The following is a 21,475-nucleotide window of genomic DNA, read 5'->3' on the forward strand; positions in this document are numbered from 1 at the left end:
ATATCCAAAGAATATAAAGACTCCATGAAATAATTTTCATTACCAAAAGAAACATAACTTCCAATAGTAAAATTCAGCCTGCTCCAAACCAGCACAAACAGTCAACTTTTAACTTTTCTCACCTGAGCATAAGGCGTGAACTGACTGTTCTCATAACCACACCCTAGGAAGTCTTCATCCAGAGCAGGAAGGCAAGACACCAGGTCATCCAGGGCTAACCCCAGAGGCTTTTGCCCCAGGGAGTCTGCAGCTCCAGGAAGAGCCATCATGAGGAGTCTGGGACAGTGTTGGGGCTCTATGGGGACATAGCCTCAGGGCTGCAGGGGAGTAATGGACATTCAGCACCATCAACACCAGAGACTGAGTTGAACCCCACCCCTGAGAGGCTCACAGGCTCCTCCAAAGAAGAAGGAAGATTGTTAAGGGTCACTGGGGTCTCTGCAGGCCCACCCACCACAGAGCAGATGGTCAGGGACACATCTCCTGACCTCAACATGAAATATGGAAACAGAGCCCCAGAGGAGGAAGCTAGAGGGAAGGAGAACATGTGGGAGCCATCAGTCATGTTGTAGAAGGAGACATCCCCTTCCTTGAGGTCCAAGAAAACCCCAACCCTGTGGGGAGCTTGCCTACAGGATAGTGGAATCACAGAGTTGGAATATGCACAATAATTTTGCAAATATACTCCCACAGCCCAGAACCCCCTTTCTGGGCACTCTTGGTAGCAGTATGTCCTCTCCACATCTCTTCTACAGATACCCAGACACCACTCACTTCTGTCTCCATTCCTGATCTCCACCACCCAGTAACAGTGTCCTGATGTGACGCCCTCCTGACCTAAGATGCTACAGTGTTTTCCTGGGTCCTTAGTTGTATTCTTCCAGGTCACACTAGACTTTTCATCAGAAACAGCAAGGTTTGGATGTGCAGACTCTAGATCCAGAGTAACAGACACTGCAGAGAGAGTTGCCAATTATTTGAGGTCTCCCCTTGACCCATAACAAGGCACACATCAACCACCCCCTCTCCCAGACATCTAGATGCATGTGGGTAGGGCTAAGCCTCCTGAGATGAGTCTTGTGACTCAAGTACAGACCTTTCCAACCAGGATAAGTAACCAAGAGACTGATCTGGGGGTTTGACATGTCACAGGCATTTGAGGAGCAGACTGGACTCCAACACTGAAGGGTATCTCTTTAGCATCTGCTATCATCCACACCCACCAATCCAAGCTATGTGACTTTCACCGCCCCATCTGAACCCACCACCATTGATGGGGCCAACATCTATTCACCACAGCAGGCTGAGGAGATGTCAGCAGCCATGGGGGGGGGCAGAAAGAACTCAAAGTAACTCACAGGGCTGGAACTTCTCCTTCCGCCAATCTACAAAAGAACCATATGTTTCATGTTAAGGCTTTGAGAAGTCTGAACACATTGGTGTTTATATCTAGTCTTCTAAAATACAGTGATGCAAGAGTTACAGGGAAATATCTTTTGCAAACATTCCCTGATGCATTTATTTCTTACATACACACAGACACACACACAGCCATCATGCTACAGCCTTCCCATGAGAGCCACACCATAAAGCTTCACACTACTGAGAGGCTGGAAAACAACCTGAAAAGAAGAATCTATGCCCAGATTTCACTTTCAAATTATGTTTTCTCAATTCCTAACCACATATCCATCATGAAAGCTAGGTTTTCTTGAAAAGAATGGGGGAGATCAAAATACTAGTACACAAGGCATACTTGTGTCTGCACTCTAGTGGCACATGGATGGCTCAGTCAGTTAAGCATCTGGCTCTTGATTTTCGCTCAGGTCATGATCTCAGGGTGGTTGGATCCAGCCCCCCATCAGGCTCCACACTCAGCATGGAATCTGCTTGAGATTCTCTCTCTCCTGCTGCCCTTCCACCCACTCCAATGGCTCTCAAATAAATAAATAAACAAATAAAATCTTTTTTTAAGATTTGATTTTTTTGAGAGAGAGAGACAGAGATAGGGAGAGAGAGCAAGAGCAGGGAGAAGAAGGAGAAGCAGGTTCTGATGTGGAGCTCAATCCCAGGAGTCTGGGATCATGACCTGACCCAAAGGCAGCCGCCTAACCAACTGAGCCACCCGGGTGCCCCTAAAATCTTTTTTTTTTATTAAAAAAATAGCCGAACTGTGGAAGGAGCCAAGACACCCTTCAACAGATGAATGGATAAAGAAGATGTGGTCCATATATACAATGGAATATTACTCAGCCATCAGAAAGGATGAATACCCACCATTTATATCGACATGAATGGAACTGGAGGGGATTATGCTAAGTGAAATAAGTCAAACAGAGAAAGTCATTTATCATATGGTTTCACTCATATTTGGAACATAAGGAATAGCACAGTAGACATCAGGGGCAGGAATGGAAAACTGAAGGGGGGGGGAATCAGAAGTGGAGACGAACCATGAGAGACTATGGACTCCAGGAAAAAATCTGAGGGTTTCAGAGGGGAGGGCGTGGGGGGATGGGGTAGCCTGGTGATGAGTATTAAGGAGAGCACATGTTGTGATGAGCACTGGGTTTTTTTAAATTTTTTATTGTTATGTTAATCACCATACAGTACATCATTAGTTTTGTTGTACTGTATGGTGACTAACATAATATAATAAAAATATATTTTTAAAATAATGAGTAAATAGGGCACCTGGGTGGCTCAGTTGGTTAAGCAACTGCCTTCAGCTCAGGTCATGATCCTGGAGTCCCGGGATCAAGTCCCACATCAGGCTCCCTGCTCAGCAGGGAGTCTGCTTCTCCCTCTGACCCTCTTCCCTCTCATGCTCTCTAGCTCTCATTCTCTCTCTCTCTCAAATAAATAAATAAAATCTTTAAAAAAATAAAATAATCAATAAATAATCAATAAACAAATAAATCATGCACATCAATTCAGCAGGGAAGGGGGAGATGCTAAAGATGATTATTTCATCATCATTTTTCACATAAATCCCAATAATCACTGAGGTTCTCTAAGGAGACTCACACATCTGGACCCCCAGCCTCCTTCACCTCTGGCTTCCCCTTCTCTGCTCTCACAGTCTATATCCCTGATCATAAATAGAAACAGCCAAAAAGAAAAAGCACATATTACACAGGTTCAAAGGGCACAGACTCTTAACTCCTCCAAGTACTAAGGATCCCTTGGATAACTTTTCATTGCTTTAGGATCCCCCAGACCACACTTCCATCCCAATGCTGCTAGAAGATCAAGATGATCTCATTATCAGAGGCAAACTTGGTTACATGATTACTTCCAAACTGCTTAAAATAAATATAAGTCCTTTCAGAAATCTCTCAAACAGGTGTCAGGAGTTTATTACCTTTCATACATGCAAATAACTTGCACACCCTCTGTGTATGTCCCACTCAAACCAACACGGCTATGATTTGTGGTGTCTCTTCTACCACTCTTATCTGCCCAAAATCTCTCCAAAGGAATCTCAGGCTCTCTACTTTCCTTCTCATCCCCTGCTCTTCTCCTAACACATTTTTTCTTTCCTGATTTGAACCTCACTTTTTCTGGTAAAGAATTTAACTCCTCTAGGTTTCTCCTTTTGCAATCTTCACGCATTGCCTCTAATAAACCTGACCAAGTTCAAGCCCATCAGGTAAGTGCAATGTTCTCCTAAAAGGAAGGATAATATTTGTGAAAAAATATTAGTAGCTGTTTTTAAAAATACATATATATCATAAATCATGTTAAATATTTAATATACAATACATATTAAATAATATATGATTATAATATATATGTTATTGCTCTTGTTACACAAAAATATACAAAAGATGTTGTATATAATTGCAGGTGGCTCACAGACCCCACCCCCCAGAAATCCATAAATTTTCTGGTGGCTCTGGATCTCAGATTCAGAACACCTGCTCTAAAGTATTTAATTCCTCAGCAACTAAGCACATTTAAAGGAAGAAACCCAGTTTGGACAGGGAGTCAGAGTATGAGGAAGCAAAATGAAGACCAACATGCCAGAGGTTTGCAAGAAACAGGAAAACCAAAACCACAGCCAAAAAAGTAGGAATTTCAGGGAGAAATGGATTCAGAACCAAAGACCCACTTATGAAGACCTGAGTCCCAAGCAGGAAAGCTTGATTTCTGAAATCCTCTACAAACAACAGTTTCTGAATTATACAGTCACTATCCTGTTCCAGACTCTTCTTATAAATGACCTCTCTGTTGTCAACGCACCAATTAAAATTATGAGTTGAACAAAGTATGTTCAGAGTTCAGTGTTGCTAACCCTAACAGTGACCTGCAGTAAAGGATGGGTCAGAATGGAGGCAGATCTGTGTTCCCAAGGACAGTCTTTGCAGTCTTCAGAGGAAGAAGACAAAAGTGGCAAGGGGAGCAGGGACACCAACCCCAACCTGGTGTGGGGTCCATGACATAGAAGGGGGCTGAGTTGAGCCAGGGGAGGTAAGGTAACGGGAAACTGAGTAACATACCTGCATACAGCTGTGCCTTGCTCCAGGCTGAAAAGGAACACACCCTGGTGAGACCTCAGTCAGAGCAAGCCTGCTCAGCATTGATCTACTGACCCTTGCCTGCCCTCTGGAATATAGGTGACACTAGCTGCAGAGTGGGGAGAGGCTGGAGAGGAGAAGACCTCCTGCCATGTGCTGATATATATTGTATGAAAAGATTATATGGATTAAATATATAAAATTCCATAACTATAAAAAAAATCATTAGTACACCCAGTGATTTTGAGCACAGAGATATTTGAGAAATAACCCAAAAGGAGAGGTGATTTCAGGCAGGGGTGTGAGATGAACTCTAGGGTAAAAGTGGCCAATCTTTCTGAGATAACACAATCGTTATTTGGGCACACTGACAGCTCATTCCACCACATTCTCATACATAGTCTGTCCAGACCTCTACCCATCACTTCGTGATCACAACTTCCAGGAACTGGAGAGAACACACTCTCCCTAGTTGGTATTATATAGCTGAGGTCACACTCTTAACCTTAATGACCACATTAATTTATATAATTCCTTTACTAAAATCTCAGAGCAGCTGGCTTTTGGATTCCAAGTGCTGACAGAACTAGTTGCACTGAAGGCTAAAAAGTTAGCAATATGGCAGGTAGGTCAGCACTGGAATAAACCCAAGATGCACGGCAGACTCCAGGGACCACCATCACCCCCAGGTTCTCAAGCACTGGGTGGGAAACAGTGGCCCAGATTGAGGAAAGCTCAAGCAACAGGGTTCTGCTTCCCACCAGCTTCCACTTCTGCCCCAGGGAAGGGTCTTCAGTCCCTGCCTGAAACAAGGAGAGGGGACGCCTTGACTTAGGTAGAACAAGAGACCCAAGGACATCTGGATAGTCACTCACCAGCCAGGTAAACAGATTTCCTCCAGTCTGAAAGGCAACACAGGAAACAGGTGAGCTAAGAACCAGAATTCTCCTACAAAGAAGACACAGAAAGTTCTAGAGGAAAAGCAGAACTTACCAAGATCTGCTTGGAGTTCATCTGAAAGAGAGTGAGAAGTAAACATGAACTCCCATCTCTAAGAACAGCCAAGATTGCACATGACAAACACACAAATGCGCATCTCAGTACCCTAGAAGTTATAGCTCCAGATCCATCGAGCCTCCACAGCTCCAGCTGTCCTCTCTGGACCTCATCAGCCACCCAGTCCAGGGCAAGGGCCCTCTGTCCACTTTTCCTCTGCACCAGCTGCCACACTCACAGGCCTTGGCCACTGTCCTGCCTTACCTCTGGCCTTCAGTGCCTCCTCCTTTGCCCACTGGTCCTCCTCCTTTTCCCTGTGGAGTTTCTCCCATTCCTGCATCTCCTGGCACTTTGCAGTATGTTCTCTCTTGGTGTAGTAGGCAGTCCCAAGGAGTAAGAGCATCATCAAGGTCAGGATCCCCATGAAAGCTGACATCCAGGGAGAAGTCTGGGGAAAGAAGTCCTCTGTGTCTGGTCAAACACACAGTCAGGGTCACAGCCCAGGACAGCACACCCAGCACACCCAGGGACTCCTACCCCCTCCCTATGGCCCTACTGGGAGAGGGAAACAGCACAGACCTGGGATGAAAATGGCCATCGCCTTCTCCTGGCTCAGGATTGGGTTGAGGAAGGAGCAGGTCACAGTCCTTGAAGACCTGTGTTTCACCACCAGAGCAGCCTCCACACTGAACAGCCCTTCAGCATTTTGGACATGGGTCTCAGAGAACATCAGGAACTTCTCTTCACTGAGGGCTCTCCACTGCACCTGGGGCTTTGGGAACCACCCTGATGCCTTACACACCACTCGGACCCCGTCCTCCTCTGGCCCTGTGATGTGCATTTCAGGGCCAGAGCCCACACCTGCAAGAGAGAAGCTAGGGAGCACAGGGAGGCCGCCCAGAACCCAGGGATGCAAGCAGAGCCTTCCCATGCACAACTCCAAGGGCAGCATTGCTTTCTGGAGGCCTCATTGAGGAGTGAGGAGTGAGGAGTGAACACAGCAGGGAGCAAAACATGGGTCCTGCCACAGAAAATAGAAGGAAGGAGCATGGGGACCTGAGCAGATACAGAGGGCAGGACTCTTCTCCCCAACCATGAGGGTGGGAAATCCATCCCCCAGAGTGACAGAAAGAGGAATTTGGTCTCAGGATCCATCCTTCTCTGCTCTTCTCACCTCACACACTCTCCAGGGCATTTGCTTGTGCACACACTGCCACTTGGTACATCACTTCCACCTTCACCAACCCCACCTACATCCTGAGCTCCCTCCCTAATATCCACATCCCTGGGTTAGCTCTGCCAGAGTTGCTCACGGATGTTCCAAACTCAAATCCTGAACTAATTCATGTTTGGCCCCATCTGTGATAGGCTGATGATGAAAATATTCCCAAATCCTTCAGCCTTTTTTACATCCAGCTCACCCTCTGCCACATATTCTTAGTGACTTCACACTCTGCTTCTGGGCTCCATCCCGTCACTTGACTCAGCCACTGCTAGTTCAGGGAATGTGACTCTAGGAGAGGTTGGAAACTGCTTGTGCCATTGCCTCACCTTCTGCCATGGGAGGGACATGCTCAGGCTAGCACAGCCTTTCCAGGTGCAGCTGTCCTAGCCCAGCCAACAGCCAGATGAACAACAGCTCTGTGAGCAAACCCAGCCAAGGTCCACTGTCAGAGCAAAATATATTAAAAGTAAGGGGCTTATTGTCCCTGTTGAAAATAAGGAAAGAGAGCCCCTTCCTATCCTTTTCTTTTAGCATTTACTTGAGGAAACATGTGATTGTGGGTGCTTTCTCCCCCTCTTTGAAATGTATATAAATCCATTGAAAAACACAGATAGGCCCTTAGCCAGCTTTGTGATCCAAGAATGTATTTCCCAAGGACCTGGGAATCTTCCCTTTGAACTGCTCACACCAAGGAAGACAGCACACCTCTCTCCCCCTTCCTGTGCCAGGGTAGGAGCCTAACCTCAGTGGGCACCAGGATCCACATGTAAGACCACCTCCTGTCATGAAGACTGGAAAATGCATTTTTTTCAGGATGAAGCCAATTAGCTAACATGTATTGTCACCCAAATTACCAAGTAAATTGAGGGTGATCTGTTTGTGACAGTTGATGCTGTCATGTTCACTTACTTGAGAGCTAGTAACTGTCTACCCTGAGAACACGTGTGTTCAGTTGTGTCTGCATGGCTATGAAAAAGGGTGATTTTCTTTGTCTTTGCATCTCTTCAAAGATTGTCTATGATACACATCACATTATGGTAAATCTTATTCTATAATAAAAGAGTTTTCTTTCCTGTTATTTTTGTGAAGAAGATTTCTCAGAGATTTCCTTTTAATTATATTTCCCCAACATGACCAAAGATGTATGAGCAAACCCAGGTAAGAGTAGCCAAATACTGCTATCAATGGCTAACAGACACATGAAAAAATGTTCAACATCTTTAGCCATCAGGGAAATTCAAATCAAAACCACATTGAGATACCACTTTACACTGGTTAGAATGGCAAAGATTAGCAAGGCAAGAAACAACAAATGTTGGTAAGGATGTGGAGAAAGGGGAACCCTCTTACACTGTTGGTGGGATTGCAAGCTGGTACAGCCCCTTTGGAAAACAGTATAGAGGTTCCTCAAGACATTAAAAATAGAGCTACCCTATGACCCAGCAATTGCCCTACTGGGTATTTACCCCAAAGATACAGATGTTGTGGAAAGAAGGGGCACATGCATCCCAATGCTCATAGCAGCAATGTCCACAATAGCCAAACTGCAGAAGAAGCCAAGATACTCTTCAATAGATGAATGCATAAAGATGTGGTTCATATATACAATGGAATATTACTCAGCCATCAGAAAGGATGAATACCCACCATTTACACTGACATGGATGGAACTGGAGGGGATTATGCTAAGTGAAATAAGTCAAGCAGAGAAAGTCAATTATCATATAGTTTCACTCATATTTGGAACATAAGGAATAGCACGGAGGACATTAGGAGAAGGAAGAGAAAACTGAAGGGGGGGAATCAGAGGTGGAGACAAACCATGAGAGACTATGGACTCCAGGAAACAATCTGAGGGTTTCAGAGGGGAGGGGGTGGGAGGATGGGGTAGCCCAGTGATGGGTATTAAGGAGAGCATGTGTTGTGATGAGCACTGGGTGTTTTTTATATGCAAATAATGAATCATCAAATACTACATCAAAACTAATGATGTACTATATATGGTGACTAACAACATAACATAAGGAATAGTATGGAGGACATTAGGAGAAGGAAGGGAAAAAGTGAAGAGGAGGGGGAATCGGAGGGAGAGATGAACCATGAGAGACTATGGACTCTGAGAAACAAACAGGGTTTTAAAGGGGAAGGGGGGTGAGGGATGGGTTAGCCCAGTGATGGGTATTAAGGAGGGCACGTATTGCATGGAGCACTGGGTGTTATACAAAAACAATGAATCATGGATCACTACATCAAAAACTAATGATGTATGGTGACTAACATAAAAAAATTAAATTTAATTTAAAAAAAAGAATAGCCAACTACATGATCACTGGGTGTTATTTACAATTGATGAATTATTGAACTCTACATCTGCAATTAATGATGTGCTATATGTTAGCTAATTGAATTTAAATAAAAAAATAAAACTGGAAAAATGAAGAAAAAAAGAAGAGTAGCCAAATATAGCCTAGATTAGCTAAATTCCCTTAATGCCCAAATTAAATAAATGGCTATATGCCACTGAGATTTCTTACAGTGTGTTACACAGCATCATGACAACTGGGAAATAACATATAATTATCAATATTTCTACTACAATTAAACAAATGGCAAAAGAGAAACCCTAGGACTCTCCGTAGTCCCCACTTCCCCCTTCACACTGTCCCCAAATCTACTGACTCATTTGTGTCTAGTTTCTAAACCTCTCTGAAGCCAAATGTCTCCCACCTCACAGCCCCCACATGAAGTCAGACAGCCAAACTTCCTCTGTGTAACTACATTCATGCCTTCAGTCTCCTCTCCTTCTATCCATCCTCCCTCACACTGTCAAAGCAAACCCCCCATCCTACACCATTCTGTTTAAAATTTCCTCACCTCTACATCCAAACTCCGTTACCCAGCTCAAAAAGCCTTCTATACTGTCCCATCTGTCTCTCCACCACAAAGCAGCTGTCCATTCCTCCCCAATTCCCACTCCTGCACACCCCTGGGTACACACATTCTAGCCCCAGGACTATTTGGTTAACTGCTCATAATCACAATCACCATGTTCTCTGTGCCCCTCATGGTCCAGAACACAAACCAGAAAGGCCCTTTGGAAGAGTCTGGTGATCCCAAGTACCTGCTCAAGTGTGTGCTACTCATGAACTTTTCCTGATCAATATCTTCTCTGTGGACCTGGTCCAGGAAAACCTCTGTATTCCAGGATTCTCACCTCTCACCACCCTACTATTCACCTCTCTCACCAACCATGTGGCCTGTCTGTGTGCCCAAACACACCTGCCACACTCCTACCTCAATTACTTCACATGGGTATTCTGCTTGGAACTCTCACCCCAAGATAGCCACTTCTCTCAATGCCTACTCATCACCATCTAACATCCTCTATAACCCATCTGTTTACATCTGTATTGCTTTTTAGAGAATAAACTCTGGTCTGGGACGAGCAAGATGTCAGAGGAGCAGGAGACCTAAATTTCGTCTGGTCCCAGGAATTCAGCTGGATAGGGATCAAACCACTCTGAACACCTACAAATTCAACAGGAGATCAAAGAAAAGAATAGCAGCAACTCTCTGAAAAGAAAAGCGACCACTTTCTGGAAGGTAGGACGTGAGGAGAAGTGAATCCAAGGTGATATTTGGGAAGATAGACAGTGGGGGAGGAGGCCTCCGTCAGCCATTACCGGCAAGTGATAGAGAGCGGAGCACAAAATCGGAACTTTTAAAAGTGGGCTCTGCTGACGGATGTCGCTCCAGTGGCTAAGCGGGGGGTGGAACCCTCGCGGGACAGTGTGGTCTCAGGAACCTCGGGAGCACAGAAAGACTGGGGATGCCTGAGTGTGGCACAGCTCCCAGGTGTTGGAGCAGGGAAGCTGGCTGCAGAGATGGAGCTGAGGAGAGGGCTCTCATCTCGGGGTTGCCATAAACTGTGACCCACCGCACAGTTGGACAACTGCTCCTCCAGCAGGGACCCAACAAGAGGCAGATCCGGGGAGACTCCCCTTCCTCCCCTAGGAGGAGAGGTATGGGAGCGCACCGCAGGGATCTGCTGGGTTTGCAGACTCCACATGGGGTCACGTGCCAGAGTTAGAAATGCTCGGTCACAGGCCGGGTGAGCATGGAGTGCAGCCAAAGACAGGGGAGATGGGAGTGATTGACTGCTTTTCTCTGGGGGCTCGCTGAGGAGTGGGGCCCCAAGTTCTTGGCTCCTCTGGGGCGGAGAGTGGGAGGCCGCCATTTTCACTCTCATCCTCCAAAGCTGTATGGAAAGCTTGTCGGGAACAAAAGCTCCCAAGAGCAAACCCGAGCAGATTACTTAGCCAGACCTGGCAAGGGCAGGGCAATTCCGCCTCCGGCAGACATTTGGGAACCACAGCAACAGGCCCCTCCTCCAGAAGATCAGCAAGAACAGCCAGCCAAGACCAAGTTTACCGATCAATTAGAACAGCAGAACTCCATCGCTAGGGGAATACTGCACATAGAATTCATGGCTTTTTTCCCTAGATTCTTTAGTCTTTCAAAGTTAATTTTTTTAAACTTTATTTTTCTTTTCTTTTTTTCTTAATTTTAGTTTTTCCCTTTTCAACCAACATCTTATCAAACCGTTTTTTAAAAATTATTTTTTATTTTTATTTTTAGAGTCATATTCTATCCCCTCAGAGTAGCAAACCTTATTTTTGGTATATATATAAGTTGTTCCCTCTTTAAAATTTTGGGGTACAATTTCGTCTAAAAGATCAAAATATACCCTATCTCTAGTGTATGGCTTTGTTCTAGTCCCCTGCCTGATCACATTCTCTCCCTTTTTTTTTAAATCCTCTTCCTTCTTTTTTCAACCAACTTTTATCTTATCAATTCCTCTTATAAAATCTTTTATACTTTCCATCTTTACAGTCATATTCCATCCCTTCATCATATTTACCCTTATTTTTGTACATATATAAGTTTTTCTTTCTTTAAAATTTTGGGAGGCACTTTCTTCTAAGAGACCAAAATACGCCCAAAATCTAGTGTGTGGCACTGATCTATGCACCTGCCTGATCATATTTGATCATATTCTGTATTTTTTTGTTTTGTTCTGTTTTTGTTTGTTTTTATCTTTTTCTTTTTTTTCTCTCTCTTTCTTTTTTCTTTCTTTCCCTTTCTTTTCCCCTGGTTTCAGGTCTTTTCTGATTTGATTAGAGTATATTTTCTGGGGACATTGTTAACCTGTTAGCATTTTGTTCTCTCATTCATCTATTCTCCTCTGGACAAAATGATAAGATGAAAAAAATCACCTCAGCAAAAAGAACAAGAGGTAGTACCGTCTGCCAGGGACCTACTCCATATGGACAGTAGTGCGATGTCAGACCTAGAGTTCAGAATCATGACTTTAAAGATACTAGCTGGGCTTGAAAAAAGCGTGGAAGTTATTAGAGAAACCCTTTCTGGAGAAATAAAAGAACTAAAATCTAACCAAGTTGAAATCAAAAAGGCTATTAATGAGGTGCAATCAAAAATGGGGGCACTAACTGCTAGGTTAAATGAGGCAGAAGAGAGAATCAGCGATACAGAAGACCAAATGATGGAAAATAAAGAAGCTGAGAAAAAGAGAGATAAACAACTACTGGATCATGAAGGCAGAATTCGAGAGATAAGCGATACCATAAGACGAAACAACATTAGAATAATTGGGATCCCAGAAGAAGAAAAAAGAGAGAGAGGGGCAGAAGGTATATTCAATCAAATTATAGCAGAGAACTTCCCTAATGTGGGGAAGGAAACAGGCATCAAAATCCAGGAGGCACAGAGAACCCCTCTCAAAATCAATAAAAATAGGTCAACACCTCGACATCTAATAGTAAAACTTACAAGTCTCAGAGACAAAGAGAAAATCCTGAAAGCAGCTCGGGAGAAGAGATACGTAAACTACAATGGTAGAAATATTAGATTGGCAACAGACCTATCCACAGAGACCTGGCAGGCCAAAAAGGACTGGCAAGATATCTTCAGAGCACTAAACGAGAAAAATATGCAGCCAAGAATACTATATCCAGCTAGGCTGTCATTGAAAATAGAAGGAGAGATTAAAAGCTTCCAGGACAAACAAAAACTAAAGGAATTTGCAAACATGAAACCAGCCCTCCAAGAAATATTGAAAGGGGTCCTCTAAGCAAAGAGAGAGCCTAAAAGCAGCATAGACCAGAAAGGAATACAGACGATATACAGTAACAGTCACTTTACAGGCAATACAATGGCACTAAATTCATATCTTTCAACAGTTACCCTGAATGTAAATGGGCTCAATGCCCCAATCAAAAGACACAGGCTATCAGATTGGATTAAAAAACAAGACCCATCAATATGCTGCCTGCAAGAGATTGATTTTAGAACCAAAGACACCCCCGCATTGAAAGTGAAGGGGTGGAAAATCATTTACCATGGTAAAGGACACCAAAAAAAAGCTGGGGTGGCAATCCTTATATCAGACAAATTAGATTTTAAAACAAAGACTGTAATAAGTGATGAGGAAGGAGACTATATCCTACTTAAAGGGTCTATCCAACAAGAAGATCTAACAATTGTAAATATCTATACCCCTAACATGGGAGCAGCCAATTTTATAAGGCAATTAATAACAAAAGCAAAGAAACACATTGACAACAATACAATAATAGTGGGGGACTTTAACACCCCCCTGACTGAAATGGACAGATCATCTAAGCAAAAGATCAACAAGGAAATAAAGACTTTAAATGACACACTGGACCAAATGGACTTCACAGATATATTCACAACATCCCAACCCAAAGCAATGGAATACACATTCTTCTCTAGTGCCCATGAACAGTCTCCAGAATAGATCACATCCTAGGTCAAAAATCAGGGCTCAACCGGTACCAAAGGATTGGGATTATTCCCTGTATATTTTCAGACCACAGTGCTTGGAAACTAGAACTCAATCACAAGAGGAAAGTCAGAAAGAACTCAAATACATGGAGGCTAAAGAGCATCCTACTAAAGAATGAATGGGTCAACCAGGAAATTAAAGAAGAATTAAAAAAATTCATGGAAACCAATGAAAATTAAAACACAACTGTTCAAAATCTTTGGGATACAGCAAAGGCAGTCCTGAGAGGAAAGGATATAGCAATACAAGCCTTTCTCAAGAAACAAGGAAGGTCTCAAATACGCAACCTAACCCTACACCTAAAGGAGCTAGAGAAAAAAACAGCAAATAAAGCCTAAACCCAGCAGGAGAAGAGAAATCATAAAGATCAGAGCAGAAATCAATGAAATAGAAACCAAAAGAACAGTAGAACAGATCAACGAAACTAGGAGTTGGTTCTTTGAAAGAATTAGCAAGATTGATAAACCCCTGGGCAGACTTATCAAAAAGAAAAGAGAAATGACCCAAATCAACAAAATCATGAATGAAAGAGGAGAGATCACAACCAACACCAAAGACATACAAACAATTATAAGAACATATTATGAGCAACCCTATGCCACCAAATTAGAAAACCTGGAAGAAATGGATGCATTCCTAGAGATATATGAACTACCAAAATTGACCCAGGAAGAAATAGAAAACCTGAACAGACTTATAACCACTAAGGAAATTGAAGCAGTCATCAAAAATCTCCCAACACACAAAAGCCCAGGGCCAGATGGCTTCCCAGGGGAATTCTACCAAACATTTAAAGAAGAATTAATACCTATTCTCCTGAAACTGTTCCAAAAAACAGAAATGGAAGGAAAACTTCCAAACTCATTTTATGAGGCCACTATTACCTTGATCCCAAAACCAGACAAAGATCCCATCAAAAAGGAGAATGACAGACCAATATCCTTGATGAACATGGATGCAAAAATTCTCACCAAAATACTAGCCAATAGGATCCAACAGTACATTAAAAGGATTATTCACCACAACCAAGTGGGATTTATCCCTGGCCTGCAAGGTTGGTTCAACATCCACGAATCAATCAACATGATACAATATATTAACAAAAGAAAGAACAACAATCATATGATCCTCTCAATAGCTGCAGAGAAAGCATTTGACAAAGTACAGCATCCTTTCTTGATCAAAACTCTTCAGAGTATAGGGATAGAGGGTACATACCTCAATATCATAAAAGCCATCTATGAAAAACCTACAGTGAATATCATTCTCAATGGGGAAAAGCTGAGAGCTTTCCCCTTAAGGTCAGGAATGCGGCAGGGATGCCCACTATGACCACTGCTATTCAACATAGTATTAGAAGTCCTAGCCATAGCAATCAGACAACAAAAAGAAATCAAAGGCATCCAAATCGGCAAGGAAGAAGTCAAACTCTCACTCTTCGCAGATGATATGATACTGTATGTGGAAAATTCAAAAGACTCCACCCTAAAACTGCTAGAACTCATACAGGAATTCAGTAAAGAGGCAGGATATAAAATCAGTGCACAGAAATCAGTGGCATTCTTATACACCAACAACAAGACAGAAGAGAGACAAATTAAGGAGTTGATCCCATTTACAATTGCACCCAAAACCATAAGATAGCTAGGAATAAATCGAACCAAAGAGGCAAAGGATCTGGACTCAGAAAACTATAAAATACTCATGAAAGAAATTGAGGAAGACACAAAAAAATGGAAAAACGTTCCACGCTCATGGATTGGAAGAACAAACACTGTGAAGATGTCAATGCTACCTAGAGCAATCTACACATTCAATGCAATCCCCATCAAAATACCATACACTTTTTTCCAAGAAATAGAACAAATAATCCTAAAATTTGTATGGAACCAGAAAAGACCCCGAATAGCCAGAGGAATGTTGAAAAAGAAAAGCAAAGCTGGCGGCATCACAATTTCGGACTTCTAGCACTATTACAAAGCTGTCATCATCAAGACAGTAAGGTACTGGCACAAAAACAGACACATAGATCAATGGAACAGAATAGAGAGCCCAGAAATGGACCCTCAACTCTACGGTCAATTCATCTTTGACAAAGCAGGAAAGAAAGTCCAATGGAAAAAAGACAGTCTCTTCAACAAATGGTGTTGGGAAAATTGGACAGCCACATGCAGAAGAATGAAACTGGACCATTTCCTTACACCACACACAAAAATAGATTCCAAATGGTTGAAAGACCTCAACGTGAGATAGGAGTCCATCAACATCCTAAAGGAGCACACAGGCAGCAACTTCTTCGACCTCAGCCGCAGCAACTTCTTCCTAGAAACATCACCAAAGGCAAGGGAAGCCAGGGCAAAAATGAACTATTGGGATTTCATCAAGATAAAAAGCTTTTGCACAGCAAAAGAAACAGTCCACAAAACTGAAAGACAACCGACAAAATGGGAGAAAATATTTGCAAATGACATATCAGATAAAGGGCTAGTATCCAAAATCTATAAAGTTATCAAACTCAACACCTAAAGAACAAATAATCCAATCAAGAAATGGGCAGAAGACCTGAGCAGACATTTTTCCAAAGAAGACATCCAAATGGCCAACAGACACATGAAAAAGTGCTCAACCATCACTCGGCATCAGGGAAATCCAAATCAAAACCTCAGTGAGATACCACCTCACACCAGTCAGAATGGCAAAAATTAACAAGTCAGGAAATGACAGATGTTGGCGGGGATGCAGAGAAAGGGGAACCCTTCTACACTGTTAGTGGGAATGCAAGCCCGTGCAACCACTCTGGAAAACAGTATGGAGGTTCCTCAAAAAGTTGAAAATAGAGCTACCATACAATCCAGCAATGGCACTACTGGGTATTTACCCCAAAGATTCAAATGTAGGGATCTGAAGGGGGTACATGCACCCCAATGTTTATAGCAGCAATGTCCACAATAGCCAAACTGGAAAGAGCCAAGATGTCCATCAACAGGTGAATGGATAAAGATGTGGTATATATACACAATGGAATATTATGCAGCCATCAAAAGGAATGAGATCTTGCCATTTGCAACGACGTGGATGGAACTGGAGGGTGTTATGCTGAGTGAAATAAATCAATCTGAGAAAGACATGTGTCCTATGACCTCACTGATATGAGGAATTCTTAATCTCAGGAAACAAACTGAGGGTTGCTGGAGTGGGGGGGGAGGGATGGGGTGGCTGGATGATAGACATTGGGTAGGGTATGTACTATGGTGAGTGCTGTGAATTGTGCAAGACTGTTGAATCACAGATCTGTATCTCTGAAACAAATAATGCAATATATGTTAAGAAAAAAAAAAAGAAGAAGATAGCAGGAGAGGAAGAATGAAGGGGGGGAAATCAGAGGGGAAATGAACCATGAGAAATGATGGACTCTGAGAAACAAACTGAGAGTTCTAGAGGGGAGGGGCTGGGGGGATGGGTTAGCCCGGTGATGGGTATTAAAGAGGGCACGTTCTGCATGGAGCACTGGGTATTATGCACAAACAATGAATCATGGAACACTACATTAAAAACTAATGATGTAATGTATGGTGATTAACATAACAATAAAAATTTAAAAAAATAATAAAGTGAAGGGGTAGAAAACAATTTATCTTGCTAATGGACATCAAAATAAAGCTGGGGTGGCAATCTTTATATCAGACAAATTAGATTTTAAAACAAAGACTGTAATAAGAGATGAGGAAGGACACTATATCCTACTAAAAGGGTCTATCCAACAAAAAGATCTAACAATTGTAAATATCTATACCCCTAACATGGGAGCAGCCAATTATATAAGCCAATTAATAACAAAAGCAAAGAAACACATCGACAACAATACAATAATAGTGAGGGACTTTAACACCCCCCTCACTGAAATCCAAATCAAAACCTCAATGAGATACCACCTCACACCTCTCAGAATGGTGAAAATTAAGACGTCAGGAAATGACAGATGTTGGTGGGGATGCGGAGAGAGGGGAACCCTCCTACACTGTTGGTGGGAATGCAAGCTGGTGCAACCACTCTGGAAAACAGTATGGAGGTTCCTCAAACAATTGAAAATAGAGCTACCATACGACCTAGAAATTGCACTACTGGGTGCAGTAAGATACAAATGGAGTGATCCGAAGGGGACATGCACCCCGATGTTTATAGCAGCAATGTCCACAATAGCCAAACTGTGGAAAGAGTCAAGATGTCCATCGACAGATGAATGGATAAAGATGTGGTATATATATGTATGTATGTGTATACACACACACACACACACACACACAATGGAATATTATGCAGCCATCAAAAGGAATGAAATCTTGCCATTTGCAACAACGTGGATGGAACTGGAGGGTATTATGCCGAGTGAAATAAGTCAATCAGAGAAAGACATGTATCATATGACCCACTGATGAGGAATTCTTTTTTTTTAATTTTTTTAATTTTTTATTGTTATGTTAATCACCATATATTACATCATTAGTTCTTGATGTAGTGTTCCATGATTCATTGTTTGTGCATAACACCCAGTGCTCCATGCAGAATGTGCCCTCTTTAATACCCATCACCAGGCTAACCCATCCCCCTACCCTCCTCCCCTCTAGAACCCTCAGTTCGTTTTTCAGGGTCCATCGTCTCTCATGGTTCGTCTCCCCCCCCGTCCGACTTACTCCCCTTCATTCTACCAATAGACATTGGGTAGGGTATGTGCTATGGTGAGCGCTGTGATTTGTGTAAGACTGTTGAATCACAGACCTGTACCTCTGAAACAAATAATACATTATATGTTAAAAAAAAAAAAAAAAAGAAGAAGAAGATAGCAGGAAGGGAAAAATGAAGGGGAGGAAATCAGAGGGGGAGAGGAACCATTAGAGACTATGGACTCTGAGAACAAACTGAGGGTTCTAGAGGGGAGAGGGGTGGGGGGATGTGTTAGCCTGGTGATGGGTATTAAAGAGGGCATGTACTGCATGGAGCACTGGGTGTTATACACAAACAATGAATCATGGAACACTACATCAAAAACTAATGATGTAATGTATGGTGAAAACATAACATAATAAATTTTTTTAAAAATTAACCACCAAGAAAAAAAAGAAGAAGAAAAGAAACTCTGCATGGCAAGGCTCATGTTTTGATTCAATGATGTCTCCAGGTGCCCAGAGGGGATCTTGTACTTAGTAGCAATTCTATATATTCACACTGAATTAATGAATAAGGGAAGACCCTCCTTTCCCTAATCTGTAAAATGAGGGGCTGATTTACTTGGCCCTGAGTTTGTTCCCAACTCCAATACTACAGCACCCTAAATAGAGTTCAACAACCCACCTGCCACCTTCAGTTCCAAACTGGCAGATTCATAGAAGCTTCCCTTTCTGAAGAAACAGGTATATAGGCCATTGTCAAAAGCCTGGACATTGTGGATGTGCAGGATGGCCTCCCCCCAGGTGAGGAATTCCTTCACCAGTGAGGTGCGCCCTGTGTACTGGGCCAACTGCTCCTCTCTCTGCTCCTGCTGGTTTTGATAGATGAACACTGCTTCTGAGAAATTGGAGTGGAACCACCGCAGCTCCATGTTCTCCACATTCATGGCCGGAAACACACGACATGGCAGCGTGATGTTCCCACCCAGCACTGCCACAATGGGGTCCGAGGAGCCAATCACCACGAACTCCTCTGTGGACACAGACATAGGAGTGAGAAAGCTGGAGAGATGAAGGACAGGGGCAGGGAACACACTGTCAGGTGGGAGGCCCTGATCTGAGGGACTCAGCTGTGACCACTCTGAATCAGGGCAAGTTTGTGCTTTAACAACTTAGAGACCCAGCAATGATGTCAAAGAGACTCCCTCAGCAGCCTGTGCTCCTGGCTCCAGGTCTTCCATGGAGGACTCTCTAACTCAGTGGTTCTAACCTTCCACAGGCATCACAATCACCAGGAAGGCTTGAGAAACACAGATTTCTGGGCTCCACCCCCAGAGCATCTGGTTCAGCAGTTTTGGGGTGGGTCTAAGAATGTGTATTTCTAGGGGTGATAGGGATTCTGTTACAAATATTCCAGGGACCACACTCTGACATCCACAGCTCTGACCTGCCTCCTCTTAGGACAAGACTGAAAACTGACCAAAAAGAACCTGTGGCCTAGGTGGGACTCTGCTTCTTCAGCCACACTCAGGAACTTACCCAGAGCTGCTCCTAAGTTAAATATTTGTCCCCATATCTTAGTACTTTGCTGAATTACGTGTGCACTAATAACTAGAGCCCACAGCTATTTCTGTTAAAACCTGCCCCCACTCCATCAATCACAGGACCCAAATCACTACTTGTTACAAAGGAAGGTTCACTTCAGTGTCACACCCCTCACAGGCCTTGGTCTTCTGAGAACTGATGGACATGTCACGACAGGACACTTCTGCAGAAAGACCCCAGCTGGACCTCAGAAGAGTGACTTCTCACCTCCTGTGCTACTCAACTTCGGCTGAGTCACTGTATGTCTCACCTGCGGGATGTCAGTGACTAGGCTCCCTGTGACTATTCTCTCCCCAACTATTCTTTTTCAACCTGTAAGCAAAACCATGTCCCTCCTCTGCTCAAAGCCCTACAATGGCTCCACAGTTCTCCCACGTGGCCCACAGGCCCTATAGGGATGACCCCCCCCACTGCTCTCTGACCCCCAATGCTTGCTTCTCTCCCTCTCGCTCACCCTGCTCCAGCCAACACTTACCTCCTTGGCTCCTTGAACACCCAAGCACACTGCCGGCTTTGCTCTGGCTGCTCCACGTGATAGAAAGCCTCAATCCAGGGGGATCCTCACAGGATGACACACCACCTCCACCAAGTTTCATTCCCATCTCACTGCCTACACTGACCACCTTATGAAGCACCTTGTGGAGCCTGCCTACAGCCCTCCTGCACCCCTCACTTCCACACCCTGCTCTACTTCCTCGTCCCATGCTCTCCACTCCTCTAACAGACGTAGATCGTATGGGGTTGTGGTATTTACTGCTCCCTGTCTCCTGCCAAAATGAGCTGTGTGAAGACAGATACTCTCTCATTTTGTACATAGAGTAGCACCTAACACGCATTGGACACCCTGTCAGTATCTGTGGGTGTAATGAAATAATCACAGTATAAGTGGTTAGATACCAATAGAGCCAGGAAACAAGAAATGAGGGGAAATTCATTTTCACACTTTTCATAGTTTTTACTTTATAAGACATAAACTCATTGTTAGACAACTGTTATGATCCCATGTCTTTATTTTATGGCTTAGGAACTCTTCTTAAATGTTTAATTATAATTAGCAGTTGGAGGATCACCAGAATCTCTCTAGAGCCACGGCCTCCACCAAAAGCCATCCATCCTGATGGAGACACCAGCAGAGCTCCCCGGGGGCTCTCACCCACCCCAGGGAGACCCAGGAAGGGGGAGGGGACACACTCACCTGCAGAACCCCCAGTGGGCAGCTGGAAGAGGAGAAGCAGGGAGGGGAGATGAAAGAGCAAAGAGCCCCTGCAGCAATCCTTCATTTCCTCACAGCTGGGGAGACACAGGGCAGGAGGCAGGTGAACATCAATGGAAAGGAGGCAGGACCAGCCCACAGCTCTGGGCCTCAGAGCAGACAGCGAGGCTCAAGGCTGGCAACAGTCCCCAGCAGGAGCAGAGCCTTTCTTACTGCCCATTATGCTGGTGGGGTGGGGGCCTCCACAGCCCTGATACCAAGAAATCCTTCCCAGCCCTTTGGAAATTTTCCCAGCCTGCTCTGCCGACAGGACCAGAACCTTCCTGCCTCAGCACAGGGGCCTCCTCCATGTCTGCATGAGTC

The 21,475-nt window shown here is 43.7% G+C and overlaps 1 protein-coding gene across 1 annotated transcript; it reads right to left on the reverse strand.

The window, feature by feature from the left end:
- Positions 1 to 295: 295 nt before the first annotated feature.
- Positions 296 to 21,179, reverse strand: LOC114222186 (butyrophilin-like protein 1). Its single transcript, XM_028120593.2, has 9 exons — positions 21,095 to 21,179; positions 18,980 to 19,327; positions 6,096 to 6,377; positions 5,781 to 5,981; positions 5,514 to 5,534; positions 5,396 to 5,422; positions 4,503 to 4,529; positions 1,359 to 1,385; positions 296 to 954 (listed from the first exon to the last, which is right to left on the reverse strand). Exons 1-9 carry the CDS (start codon positions 21,177 to 21,179, stop codon positions 296 to 298), a joined length of 1,677 nt encoding a protein of 558 aa, XP_027976394.1.
- Positions 21,180 to 21,475: the final 296 nt, after the last annotated feature.

The sequence above is a fragment of the Eumetopias jubatus genome, unplaced genomic scaffold (assembly GCF_037043125.1).
Source record: "Eumetopias jubatus isolate StellerSeaLion01/CBP00866 unplaced genomic scaffold, mEumJub1_p1.0 scaffold_6, whole genome shotgun sequence".
Lineage (NCBI taxonomy): Eukaryota > Metazoa > Chordata > Mammalia > Carnivora > Otariidae > Eumetopias > Eumetopias jubatus.

Excerpts from the sequence above, each read along its gene's own strand:
- LOC114222186 (XM_028120593.2), bottom strand. The coding sequence starts at position 21,179 with ATGAAGGATTGCTGCAGGGGCTCTTTGCTCTTTCATCTCCCCTCCCTG. Across the intron at positions 5,423-5,513 it reads TGAACTCCAAGCAGATCTTG|ACTGGAGGAAATCTGTTTAC; the intron begins GTAAGTTCTGCT and ends GTTGCCTTTCAG. Across the intron at positions 4,530-5,395 it reads GAAATCTGTTTACCTGGCTG|CCTGGAGCAAGGCACAGCTG; the intron begins GTGAGTGACTAT and ends GTTCCTTTTCAG.